Source organism: Sarcophilus harrisii, chromosome 2 (assembly GCF_902635505.1).
Source record: "Sarcophilus harrisii chromosome 2, mSarHar1.11, whole genome shotgun sequence".
Lineage (NCBI taxonomy): Eukaryota > Metazoa > Chordata > Mammalia > Dasyuromorphia > Dasyuridae > Sarcophilus > Sarcophilus harrisii.
In genome coordinates, this window is record NC_045427.1 from 432,215,521 (window position 1) to 432,229,579 (window position 14,059).

The 14,059-nt window shown below is 38.6% G+C and overlaps 1 protein-coding gene across 9 annotated transcripts in view; it reads right to left on the reverse strand.

Annotated features, from left to right (window-relative positions):
• Positions 1–4,104: 4,104 nt before the first annotated feature.
• BPIFB1 (BPI fold containing family B member 1) overlaps positions 4,105–14,059 on the reverse strand; it is a 39,165-nt gene continuing 29,210 nt past the window's right edge. For all 9 annotated transcript variants that reach the window (XM_031954076.1, XM_031954083.1, XM_031954077.1 and 6 more), the window contains 6 exons: positions 9,647–9,805; positions 8,993–9,060; positions 8,783–8,828; positions 7,195–7,258; positions 6,219–6,295; positions 4,105–4,327 (listed from right to left, as the gene is read on the reverse strand). In XM_031954076.1, the coding sequence (XP_031809936.1) occupies positions 4,301–4,327; positions 6,219–6,295; positions 7,195–7,258; positions 8,783–8,828; positions 8,993–9,060; positions 9,647–9,805 (441 nt within the window). In that variant the 3' untranslated portion in view covers positions 4,105–4,300. The remainder of the gene's footprint in view (positions 4,328–6,218; positions 6,296–7,194; positions 7,259–8,782; positions 8,829–8,992; positions 9,061–9,646; positions 9,806–14,059) is intronic.

The following is a 14,059-nucleotide window of genomic DNA, read 5'->3' on the forward strand; positions in this document are numbered from 1 at the left end:
TGGGAGTTCCTTCCCAATCTCAACAATACTGAGCACAGTGAGTAGAACCAGAACACTGTGCATACTAATTGCAACATTGTGCAATGATCAACTATGACAGACTTAGCTCTTCTCAGCAATACAATGATTCAAGGCAATCTCAAAAGTTCTGTGATGGAAAATGCCATCCACATCCAGAGAAAGTATTATAGAGTCTGAGTCAGATCAAACCATACCATTTTCACTTTTTTTCTTGTTGTTTTTCCCTTTTGCTTAGATTCTTCTTTCACAAAATAATTAATTGGAAATATGTTTAATATGATTGTACATGTATAACCTATATCAATCAACCTATAGCAATTGTTTGCTTTCCTAAGGAAGGAAAGGAGAGAGAAAAATTGGAGCCCAAAAATTTTACAAAATTGAATGTTCAAAACTATCTTTACATGTAATTGGAAAAAAATAAAATGTTATTAAGTGCAAAAAGAAACCCAACATTCTGAGGACTCCAGACATCACTAGATTGTCAAAGTGACCTACACTCCAAAAAAGGTAAAGAAAGAAGCTTTGATTAAGGGAGTAATTCAAGGTTAAATTAAAGTGTTTGTCCATGGAAATAGGACCTTTGTTGACTTAAGCTGCCCAGGCCCTCTGGGCCCCATTCTTTCCTCTGTGCATTCACCAAAGACATTCAATCCTATTGTTCCTAACATGAATTTTCGAAACTCTGTGTTAGTCTTTGTTGGAAAAACATCATTTCCTTCAACACCAGATGCAATCCAATCCAGTGTAATTACCCTCAAGATGACATGGGCTGACCAGGCCTCTCACATCACGGTCCACCCCAGAACAAGGGGGCCCTTGTGCTGCTCTGATCCTGATGCCAGCCGCCACGCTGGGAAAAAGGACAACCACACAGTCATAAGACTCTGGTACACCTGAACCGAAGGATCCATAGAGCTTAGCTAGGTCAAGGGCCACCATTTACGAACAGGCTGAGGAAGACACTTGTGTGACATCACATGCCAATTTAATGGCAGAACCCAGGTCTCCGGAATCCACCTCTCTTAGGCAGAGGACTTTTTGTACAGTTTGAGAAGATTTAAACACAGATCGCATGTCAATCAGTATGTTTAGCATTAATTAGTAATTAATTAGTCAATTAGTATGTGGAAAGTCTTGGAAGAGAATACCAACTCTTTCATTTTCTAGCTGTGCGTGTGTGTGAAAGGGGGGGGGGGGGAACAGAGAGAGATACAGAGATACAGAGAGACAGAGAGACAGAGACAGACAGAGAGAGAGAGAGAGAGAGAGAGAGACTTTTCTTCCTTTCTATGCCTCAATTTTCTCATCTGCAAAATAGAAATAGTAATGCTCACATTATCCATTTCACAGAATTGTTGGGAAACTGCTCTGAAAACCTTAAAATTCAGAGGAACAGTTAGAAGGGACCTTGGAGATGTCTGTATACAACAAAACCCTTGTTTTACTAATTCATAAACTGATCCCAGAGAATTTAAGTGATTGATCCATGATCACAGAAGTAGTTAAGGACAGAAATGTCTTTTTTTTTTTTTCTGCAATTAACTCCAGAAGCCTTTCCACTCCTCCACATGGACCCCATTATAGACTTACTTTTCCTTGAAAAGGTAAATAAAGGAGGACAGATATGAATGTGGATTCTATCCTTATATTAACTTATTAGTCTCCTGTAGTAAAAGCTCTGTACTCTGGTCATGGATTGCTCCTCCAGATCCCGGATTATTTTAAATTGTGAATCACAAGGATGGAGGATCAAGAGAATGTGATACCTCCTGTGAACATGACCCTATGTTGCTGTGTATATGTGTATGTGTGTGTATGAAGGAGGATAAGATGCGGACCTTTCTTCTGAGTCAACAAGTATTAAGTGTCCAGTATATTCCTAGCACTGTGCTAAGTGTTGGGAATACAGAGACAGGAAACCACTTTCTTTCCTCAAGGAACTTACATTCTAATAGGAAAAGACAATATATAAAGGAAAGAAAAAAGAGGGAGTGGGATGCAGGAGGAATGTATGCTAAAGGACAATGAAATAATGGCCCTGGCTGACCACAGCATTTTCTTTAAAATGTAAATTAGCCAATTAAAGGATGCCATCCTAGGAGCAGAATCATCATCTGGCGTTTAAAGGCTAGAGAGTTGCTTCAAGGCACCTCTCCCACAATAATTATCATGAGGATATTTATCATGGTCATTTATACAATTATTGTATAGTTCTGGAAAGCTAGATGTAATATATACCCTTAGACCTATAAGTATAGAAGGGTTACCAGCATTTTGCCCTGGGTACTGAAAAATCAATTCTCCCATAGGTATGGAGGGGAGCAGAGAGGAATACATCCATGAAAACATGAAAGTGGGGTATTATAGGAACTCCCACACTGGTATTCCTCACTCAGGACCTCTTTATTTCCATGTACTTATTAGTTCCTGGTTTGATTATTCATATCTGTATCCTCTGGCAAATAGACTTTACTCACACTTTCACCAAGATCCAGGAAGTGGTTGAAAGACATCTTTTTTTAAAAAATAGGTCAAGCATGGATAAGGAGTCTAGAAATATGAATAGCGGGTAATTCCTGAATCATAGGGTTTTAGGATCACAAATGCTTGAGCCAAAGGATCCATAGAGTATCCTAGTAGTCAAACCCTCTCCATTTACAAATGAAGGAGGCCCAGAATGAGGAAGGAACCTGTTCAGTATCTCACAGCAATTTAGTGAAAGAATTCTGTGCTCGAATGGGTAAGTGTCTGGACCTAGGGTAAGGGAAAGCATGAGTAGAATTCTTGATTATCCATCATTCTCCCCATCCTGACTCCCCTCAGGGAAAGGAATTGGATAGGGGACCTGGCCCAAGAGGACATATAGAGCAATGGATCACTGCAGAGAAGGGCTGGGAAAGTCATCTGGTCAGCATGAGGGCATGGTGTTGCCAATAGTTTCCACTGCCTTCCTGCTTTGCAAGAGTCCCAGTACTTCTTAATGTCTGAGCCTCCTCAAAGAGCTTCAGGAGATGATTGTTAGGATCTCCATATGGAAACAGGAGTGGTGTGAGGGGATCTCAAGGGCAGGTCCATGCCCTCTCACTTTGGCCTCATACATCTTGGTAATGAAGCACTCCCAGCTATTTTGCACAACTACTCCCGCCCTTCCCCAAACATGGTGCTATTCAGACCATGTGGTATACACTCACTTGGCCCCAGATCAGGAATGCTCATATAAGCTCCAAATTTGGCAGAAGATATTGGACCTTTGCCATTTCTCCTCCCTTCTGCCTAGGCTAGGTCAGCCCCCACTCCCCATTAGCAGGAAGAAAGAGATGCATTTGGCACATTGCCTCTTTGCCAACATGGCAGTGGGAGAGGAAAGGGAGAGGGAGGTGGATGTATCAAATGTCTCAGATCTCTACCACATCTCCTCCCCCTGCCTTACACACACGCACACACACACACACGCTTGGGCTCTCTGGAATGGCTAGACATTATTTAACTACTTAACAAAGATGATTGGTTAACTATAGGATGGCAAGGGGTTCCCTATGCCTCTTCAACTAAAGACACCTTGTGTACCTCTTGCCCAGGGACAAAAATTTCTTGTTTTAGCTCCGTGTGCCTTCATTTCAAAAAGACTTAGAAAAATACTTTTGTAGGCAATGTATACCCATGGAGAGAGAGAGAACAGAAACTCAGGGGAACAGGAGAGGGAGAGGAGGGGAAAAGATTGTAAAGTACTATATACTTTAAGTACTTTAAGGTTTGTAATACCCTATGTGAACACGTGTGTGTGTGTGTGTGTGTGTGTGTGTGTGTGTGTGTAAACTCAAAAAGAAATGATAAACATCTTTAAAGATTTTCCTGGTTTTCTATAGTGAATAGGTTTTTTGATGAAAAATGTTAAGTTGAAAAGTTTGATTTACTCAAGCTCACACAAGTTAGTGGAAGATTGAATAAAGCCTCTTGGGACTGTTAATTCAGTGCTCTATGACATAGAGCTACTAACATCAACAACCTGTTCTTTTCATTCAGAGATCATCCCCACACCAACAGCTTGTCTGCCTGGGAGAAGTTAAAGAATGCCACCAGTGCAGGGACAGACATGTTTATTGATAAGTCAGAACAGCTACAGACTGGGAAGTTCTTGTATTCTCCCATTCTCAGCTCCTCTCAAGTCCAACTTAGGAGCAAACTTGATGATCTCTCCTTCTGCCATCATCTCCATCTCCTCTGGCTTCTTTTTATCGATGGATCTGCTGAGCCAGGAGTAGCAGATGTTCTCAAATTAGGCTGGAGTGATCAGGAGTGCACCCTAGAAAAGGACAAATCAAACAAGCATCCTAGTTGAGAAGACTACATCTAGCACATACAGCAGAAATCCATGAATTTATTGGTGGAAGGCACAGAGGGAATCACAACATTCTGTGACTTAGTAGATTGTCATTAAAAATCACTATGGCTAAAAACAAGTAATATCCCAATGACCAGCCTTCTGGCTTCTCTCTGAACCACTGAGGATCATCCTCAAATAGCAGACTGTCTTTCACTCAGCCTGTAGCTACTCTTTTATACTTTGGTAGACATAAAGATTAAGAAATGGATGGGATATAAAAAATAATCTAGTCCAGTTATTTAATCTTATAGATGAGGAAACTAAAGTCAAGTGACTTGTCCAAATTCCAGAGCTATTTTAAGTGATAAAGTATGGATTCAAACCCACATTCTCTAACTCCAAGCTCAGAATTCTTTCCACTGTGTCATGCTACTTGCTTCAAAATGTCATTCTTATTAGATACAACTCCTCTGATAATACTGGCTGAAGAATATGAGTTTTCTTGCTGTGGAAAGGTTAGTTGAGCTGCAGGCTGAGGGATAAGAGCCATCCTTAAAAATAAATCATGTCACCAAGGACAGAGCAAAATCAGCTGCCTGAGACCTAATGGAGAGTCAGATTGATAATGTTTCTATTACTCTGATAGTCTCTATGACCATGGCAAAGAGAAAAATTTGAGGTCATACCATTGCTTTAATTTCCCCCTGAATTGCTTGATCAGCTGAAGTTTACAATTCTTTTTGAACTGTTACTCATGAGAGATCAGCAACCTGCCATCTGAAGGTACACGATCCTTTAGAGCAAGCCACATTTGATGTTGTGTGATGTATTGATGTTCATGGAGGTAATGGTGATGGTGATGGTAGAGTGTGTGTGTGTGTGTGTGTGTGTGTGTGTGTATGTGTGTGTTTTTAATGGTCTAATAAATCCAGTCACATGGCTTTTGCATGAGACAGTATATAGTTCAGTGGAAAAAAGATGGGATGCCAGAGTGCTTTTGGACTTCTTTGGATCTTTGCACCATGTTTCCTTCTTCAGGAAACTCATTTTTGGGAAATTTCATGATCCTGTAAGACCAAACATGCCTGCTTCAAACATCTCTTCAATATCTCTTGCTCCTTTAATTGGTTCCACGACTGCAAGCCTTGGGTTTTGGGACCTCTATTTCAGGAAGGCATTGACCATAGTTTTTCCCCATATTTCCCATCAGCTACCTTGACTTTTGAATTTCTCTGGAGCTTTCCATCATGACCCTATACTTGATACCTTTTCCATCACACTCCTTAAGACTATCCTCTACTTTTCAGCTTTCTTTTGTGTACTATCTAGAAGAAGCTAAGTGACACAGTGGATATAGAGTTATCAGGCCTGAAATTAGGAAGATCTGATTTCAAATCCTGCCTCAGACATTTACTAGCAGGATTACCCAGGTCAAGTCACATAACCTCTGTTTACCTCAATTTCCTCATTTGAAAAATGGGGATAATAGAATCTATCTCCCAGGGATGTTGGGGGATGATAAAAATTTGTAAAGCACTTAGGATAATGCCTGGCACATAGTAAGTGCTACAGAAATATTTATTATTATTATTATCTTCCTCTATTAGATTGTAAGCTTATTGATGTCAGTAACTGTCTTTGTTTCTATTCGTATCTCCAGCACTTGGCACATAGTTGGTGTCTAATAAATGTTTATTGTCTGATTTGATTTGGGAATCTAGAGCAACTAAATTCTAGTCTCAGATTTACTGTGTTGACTTTAGGCAAATGGTTTTCCTTCTCTGTGCCTCAAAGATCAATATTCTTTCCTCTTCACTGTCAGACTTCCCTAAAGAAGCAGTATTAGGGACTTCCAGAATGGTTTACTCACCTGGATAGGAATCACTTTGGCTTCATTAAATCCCATGTCCTTAAGGATAGATAAGGCAATTCCCTTTCGAAATATACCTTAAACAAAGCACAGGTGTTTGAGTAAGAGAAGAGGACCACGCCCAGAAATCCACTATTTGCATTTGAGGGGTATTTAGGTTTCTTAGGGCAGGATCTGGAAACTCACCATGAAGGTATCCTTATTCCCACCAACCTGGGCCTCTCAGATACTCTACTTTCCTAGCTTCCCATGATCCTTCTCTTCCTATTCATGCCTTTGGACATCTCAAGAGAAAAATTCCACCTTTTTATAGCTTTCCTTTGTTCCAAATCCCTTGATGACTCCCCATGGGCCATGAGATAAAATCCTCTACCTTCACTTAATCTGTTCTTTATAGAATCTCCTTATTCCTTTTCCACTGTGGGATTCATATCCATCCTTTAAAACCCAACTGAAATGTATATTTTCTAGGCATTTCTCTGATCTTCTGTCTCCTTCCCTATTTCATAAAACATATTCTTCCTTAAATGTCATTTAGCCTCTTGTTTGACCCTCTAATGCACTTACATAATAAGTATTATATATTGCAACTATGCAACTATCTGTGTATTTCATTCCAGGCTAAACTATGAGTTCTATAAGAGTAGAAACCATATTTTATTTTAACTCTATCTCCCCTAATACCAAGGACAATAAATTTAATAAGTAATAAGATTGGCATTTGAGGTCCTTCAAAATCTGGTACACTCTCCCTCTTTCCATTCATTTCAAGCCTTAGGTCTTACATAATTGCCTACCATTCCCCCAGTTCAGTCTCCCCAATGACCCACAACTGTTACATATACATTCTCCTTTCTTGGCCATTGCTGGAGATGTTCCCCTCTCACTGTTTCCATTTTCTCACTAAACTCTACACCTTCTTCAAAGCCCAGCTAATATCTTATCTCCTCTAGGAACTTTGAGGAGCTATGCTTACCATTTTCGTTTGGCAGCAACACAGAGGTTAAGATTTCATTAATCACGCTCCCCATAAGTTCGGGCTGCAATAAAGAAAAATGAAGTCTTATACTCTTGCCCAGGGATTCTTCTCCATAAACCTCTAGGATTCAGTTAGTCCCAGGGAAAATAGATGAGAAAGAATGTTTATGAGGGATTTGGGGAGGAGGGGGGGAAAGGGAAAATGAATGACTCAATAAAGTTTATCCCTATTGCTAAGTGGAGCAACTAAAATCTTATGTCTTATGGAGAGTAGGTGAGAAGATAACCCTCATATTTGAAAGTTGGTACATTGCTATTGTTGTGGATGGAGAGGTTAGGAATCCTTAATGGTAGTCCCAGGGCAAATAGGATGGAGAAAACAGAAGACACTATCATAAGCTTTATCAAGGTTCCTACATGAAACTAATGATCCTTACATATAGATGTGGTCTAAGAAAATCTCTTTCTTAGGAACCCAACCTAAGAGAGGAAACATCTGTAAATCCTTCCTTGAATACTCTGTAGTTCAGGTGCTATTTCTTCCCCAAAGTCTTTGATCTCTTCCTGGTTGAAGGGAATTCATTCCTCCTTAGTTTGTTTGTAGACTTTGGCTTGGATCCTCTTTTGTTCTCATCACACTCTATCTCCCCTAATAGAATATAAGCTCCATAAATGGCAGAAGCCATGTTATTCAGCATATTTGTGCAGCCCATTGCCAGCCACGTGGCTCCCAACATAATAAGCGCTTAAAAATCCTTTGGATTGAATTGAAGTCATGACCCTTGTCCTTGGATTCATAGAATGTCAGAGCATACAGGATTCTTAGAGATCTATAATACAAGTGAATTAGAGGTAAAAGTGTCATTTGAAGAAGAATGTAGAGATCTAGAGGTCTAAGAATCTTTTTTAGCAATAGGGACACTGTGACTCAGAGAAGAATGTTCCCAACTTCACTAAGGCTAAATCTATATGAACAATGTGAATTAACTTGATGAGAATGGGAAAAGCCCTGGCCAGAGAGAGAGTGTTCTAGATTCAAATCTCAACATTTGGGCAGACTTATTTGGCTATATGTGCCCCTAGACAACAGTTTTTTAAATCTGGGTCTCAATTTTTCCCTACCTTTTCCCTATCTTAACTTCTCCAAACCGTGACCTACAGAAAAAGTCCCTTTGACATAAAACCGACCATCATCATTCACTTGCCACAAATAAAAAGCCATCATTTGACGTAGAATTGGCTTATAAAGACCTAATTATATGACCTTTAAGACCCAATCCAAGTTCAGTGGTCCTTGCTTTTCACTCTAAATGGAAAATGTAGACAATGGTTTACATAATTCACATTTAAAACCCCATCCAAAAAGAAGTACTCCTGTTTGTTCCTATTCACAGCATTTGGCAATGATGAGCACTCAGGATCCACATGACTGATCCCCAGGACTCTAAGCGACTAAGCCATGATGATGTCTGGGGAGAAATGGTCTTAGACAAGTCATTGTGACAGCTGCCTTTTCCTTGAATAAGCCCATTTTCAGGGACTTCAGTCCAGGCTTTCACACCAGTCTCTGAAGATAATTGACTTACACTGAACAAGCCTGATCCTGAGTTCATCAGATGGATGTGATCAGAGCTGTAACAGAAAAGCCAATGTCAGGATAATCTTTGAGGGCAGGAACTGTGACTTATTTAAATCCCCAATGTCCCCCAACATGATTTAATGATTTACAGAGAGAAGTTACTTTAATAAGAGTTTGTTGGATTAATAAAAGAATGAAGAGTGTTTTCTGTTTTTACCTGATTCCTTTGAGGTTGAAAAAGAGTCTGTCTCCTTCAGTGTAGAATTGACCTTCAGAGCTTGCTTCCTGTAATAATAATTTTTTTAAAAAGTAATCATGATCTGACCTAAAAATTCAGAAAGTAAAAGTGACTTAAGGGGCTAAGGAGTCAAAGAATAGCTTCTAGAGGGGACTGAGGCAAAAGATTCCACTACCATATCAGATCTGATCAGAAAGCAGAGATTTTGAATTTGAATCCTTATTCTGTTACTTACTGCCTATATAACCCTGAACAAGTCACTTTACCTTATCTCAATTTCCTTAGCTGTCAAATTACAGGAGTGGATCAGTCCACCTCTAATGTCTCTTTTCAAGCTCTATCAGTGCTTCAAGGTCCTTCACATCTCTACTTAATTGAATGATACTGGAAGACCTCTGGTTTCCCTCAGTCTGTTTCTTTATCTGTAAGATGAGGGAGTTGAACAAGATAGCTCCAAACTTCTCTTTCTAACTTTCATTCTATAATTCATTGTTATAAATGTTGTTTCTTGCTTTGACATTTTCTAGTCTATGCTCTAAGGTCTCCCCCCGCTAATGTGTTAGAACCCATGAAAGACTGTCAATTTTGTGGAGGAGTTTGGATATGATCATGGCCATTGGCCATACTACTTACAATGCCCAGAGTGAAAAGAGGCCGGGTCTCTTGGTTGGTACCAAACACTTCCAATACAATCATGTGGGCTACCCTGACACTGCCAGCTTTCAAGATAATCTCTGGAGGTTCTTCAGGGAAGATCTTCACCATCTGAGTTTGTTTCAATTGTGCAGAAGCCTGAATAATGATAACAACCATTGTATATCTAGAATCTTTTACAGTTTCTCTTCACACACATCATCTTCTTCACAACAATTCTGAGTAGCATATGGATTTATTATCCCCTTTTGAGAGATGAGTCAATTAGGGTCCAGAGGAAAAACGGCTTTCTTAATGTAAGATAGAAATACTTTAACTTTCCTTAAAATCCTCTCATTAGATCCTCATAATCATTCTATGACAAATACAGGATATGATTATTTATTGTACAGGTGTGGAAAGTGATACAGAATAAGACCCAAATATCATTGGACTCTATATTCCAGAGATGGATAGATCCAGTGACCTGGATCACTTAAAGTAAGCCTAGAAGCATCATTTTTATTTTTATTTTTTTGAGGAGAGAGTTTAGGCTTAGGACACTAGGATAAGAAAATTAAATTGTGGGGTAATATAAGGAGAGGATTTGGAAGATGTGGGAGAATGTGAAGTACTGACTTTGGAGAATATGTTATTTTCCTTACTTATCTGGGGATTATAGCTAACTTGTTTTGTAACATAAATGTACAGGGATATTCTCACCACTTCCCCTCTACTCTACTAGACAATCCAAAAACCATTTCTAAAAGGAAAATTTAATTCATTGCTGCTCTCCCATCTGCAAGCCCCACTGAGTGCCTTTGTTCTACTCTCTTTGGTTTCCAGAAGGGAAAAAAAATAATCAAAAAATAAATAAACAAAACAAAACAAACAAAAGCTAAATAAAAACTAAGCTGATCCATAATGGAAAGAGTGCTTGGCTTAGAATCGAAGAAAATGAGTTTGATTTTAAGTTCTCCAACTGTGATCCTGGACAAGCCATTTTTCTCTTTCTGTGACTCGGTTTTTTCCTCATCTGTAAAATGAAAGGTTTGGATTAAATGATCTCTGCAATCTCTTGTAGTTCTGATATTCTGTGTCTGAACCAGTCTTCCAGAATCAAACCCACTAAGAAACAAGGTTGATTTTTTTCCCTAATTCTCTGCCCTTTTCCTTTTGTAGTCTCAGCCTAGATGGAAGGATTTGTGCTCACAAAGATGACCCTGGGTATTCCAATAGCAAACAAAAATTTCTATATAATTCCTCAATTTCAGAGTATAAGAAGAGAAAGAGGACTCAAAAACCACCTTTTACTTCAGAAAACTCTTCCTATACCTGCTGAGTCCCCTAAATTATGCTGTTCTGCCACTATTAATTGAGATTGGATTGAATTGCTGTTATACATCCCATTTTAGGTTTAAGGCCTCAGAGATTACAATTATCCAGGTGGTGGGTGTGTCACCAATTTGAATTTTTTGGAAGGGAGGCTATTAGCTACATTTAAACTCAACTTTCTTCTTTTCTAGTTCATTCATTCCCACCCAGTGAGCTCCCTAAACCATCTTTATACAGCACCCATTATTAAGATAAGAGTAAAAAAGAACTTTAGATTTGGAGTCAGGTGCCTTGGGCTTGGATCCTGGATTAATCCAACATTTTAATACTTGCTCTTTGTAAACTTGCTATATCATTATATAATGCTTATAATTACTAGCCATTATATCACCTTGGATAAGTGACATCCCCCCAAACACGCCCACCTCCTCACTTTTCAATTATAAAATAGAGTTAATGCTTTGTTTGCATTATCTACTTCACAGGGTCACTATAAAGAAAGTTTCCATTTTTGGAGCCAGTATTTGCTATTCTTTGTTACTTCTACCAACTGCTCTCTTCTTAATTCCACCCTCACTCAGTACAAGCTTGTTCCTTCTTCTCCATGATAGCCCTTCAAAAATTGGACATCACTGACCAAGTGTTCTTGAAATCTTTCCTCCATCCCTTTCTTTCCCTTTTCCACCTTAGTTAAAAAAGTCCCCATTTTTATAACCATACTTCATGTAACCATGGCTCGTTTATGTCATACTAGCTAGCAGAATGGGCAGAAACAGCCCATCAGAAGAATCTCTTAGGATAGTTGGTTTGACCTTGAGCTCCTTGAGCCTATCTCATCCTGAAGCAACTGCGACAGACAAACATTTTTCTTAAGAGATATGGAAAATAATTTAGCTATAATGTATCTGGAGGGGGCCAGAGTCAAAATGGTACCCAGATATATAGCCCAGTTCCTTTTGAAAAAGCATATGAAACCAGGCCTCTGAACAGAGTCTAAGAGAATGAAACCACTCTCTAGCTCAAGATAGCTTAAAAGGACTTGAAGAAAGGCCAGTCTCTCTGGGGTGAAAGGGATGTTCAGCCTAGCTCAGAAGGTGTTCAGGAATCAGTGGGCCAGCCTCCAGTCCCAGCAAAGAAGGCAAATTGCCAGCTGGGAAACCAGGCTGTTTCCTGGAGAGAGCAGGTAAGGCTACCCCCTGTTATGAACCTTTCTACAAGGGGCTTCTGTACTCAAAACCAAGACTCAGAGTGACACAAGAAGCTTGGGACCATCCCCTGAATCCCAGGAGCAGAGCTCAACCTTAAAAGTGACAAAATAGGAAAAAAAGAAAGAATGAAAATGAATCAGAAATAGAAAAGAACCTTGGCCATAAAAAGCTACTAAGGTGACAAGGCAGATCAAAACACCAACTCAGAAGAGTTTTCTGTTTTTTGCTCTTTTTTTTTTTTTTTAACTTTTATGGTTGAGTTCTGTTTCAAATGAAAGAAAATATAAAATACCTCATCAGAAAAACAAAATAGATTGAGTAGACACAACTTAAAAATTACTGCTCTGTCTAAAGATCATAACCAAAAAGAGCCTGGACAGCATTCTTTAAGAGATCATCAAGAAAAATTTTCCTGATATACTAGAACCAGAGAGCAAAATAGTTATTGAAATAATCCATCAATCACCTCCAGAAAGAGATCCCATAAGAAAAAATCCTAGAAATATTGTTGCAAATCTCAAGGAAAAAATACTGCAGGCTGCCAGGGGGAAAAAAATCAAGAATTGAGGAGCCACACTCAAGATCTGGCAGCTTCTAAAATAAAAGATGGGAGGGCTTAGAATAACTTATTTCAGAAGGTAAAGGACTTGGAATTACAACCAAGAATCAACTACCCAATGAGACTGAACATCATTCTTTGGTGTGGGGTGGGAGGGGGAAAAGAGGAAGAGGCAAGATGGATCTTCAGTGAAATAAGTGATTTTCAATCATTTCTATTAAAAAGACCAGAACTAAACAGAAAAATTGATCTTTAAACACAGGACTCAAAGAGAAGAAGAATGGAAAGGCAAAAAGGAAAGAAAAAAAACCCAAAATGTTATTTAAAGATTTATATCCCAGGTGGAAAAATGATACTTGTAAGTCTTGAGAACTTTATCTTTTATTAGAGCAGTCAGAGAAGACATACATAGACAGAGGGTAGGTATAAATTGACCCTGATGTAATAATATTAAAGAAAAAGACATTAAGGGATGGAAAATGGATTGCATTAAGAGAAGAGGAAAAGGGAGGCAAAATGTAATAAATTACATCACATGAAGAGGTACAAAAGATCTATTACAATACAGCGAAAAAAGGGAGGGGGATGAGCATTATCTGAAGCTTAATCTCAAAGAGGGAATAACATATTTATTCAGTTAAGTATAGAAATTTATCTTACCCTATAAGGATGAGAAAGGGGAAAGAAAAGGTAGGGATAGAATAGAAGGGAAGGCAGAAACACTAAGAGAAAGGAGTAAGAGAAGAAGGGGTGATAAAAGAGGGGTTGAAGGTGGGGTGTGTCAGAGATGAAACACTACTAAGAAAGGACAGGGTGGAAAGAGAGGATAAAAGTATATTACAGGGGAAAAAATAGGATGGAAGGAAATACACGGCTGGTAATCATAACTGTGAATGTGAATGAGATGAGCTGTCCCATAAAATAAAAGTGGATAGCTGAATGGATTAAAAACCAGACTCCTACAATATGTTATTTACAAGAAATACATTTGAAAGTTTGAAATACATATAAAGTAAGTATAACAGGCTAGAGCAGAATTTATTATGCTTCAGCTGAAGCAAAAAAAAAACAAAAAAAAAAAAACAAAAAAAGAGGTAGTAATTCTGATCTGAGATAAATCAAAAACAAACAATAAAAAAAAGACCTCATTAAAAGAGATAAGGAAGGAAATGACAGTTTATTAAAAGGTGTCATAGACAATGAAGTGATATCAATACTGAATGTGTATGCACAAAGTAGTATAGCAGCCAAATTTTTGGAGAAAATGTTTTTAGTTACAGGAAGAAATAGACAGCAAAACTATATTAATGG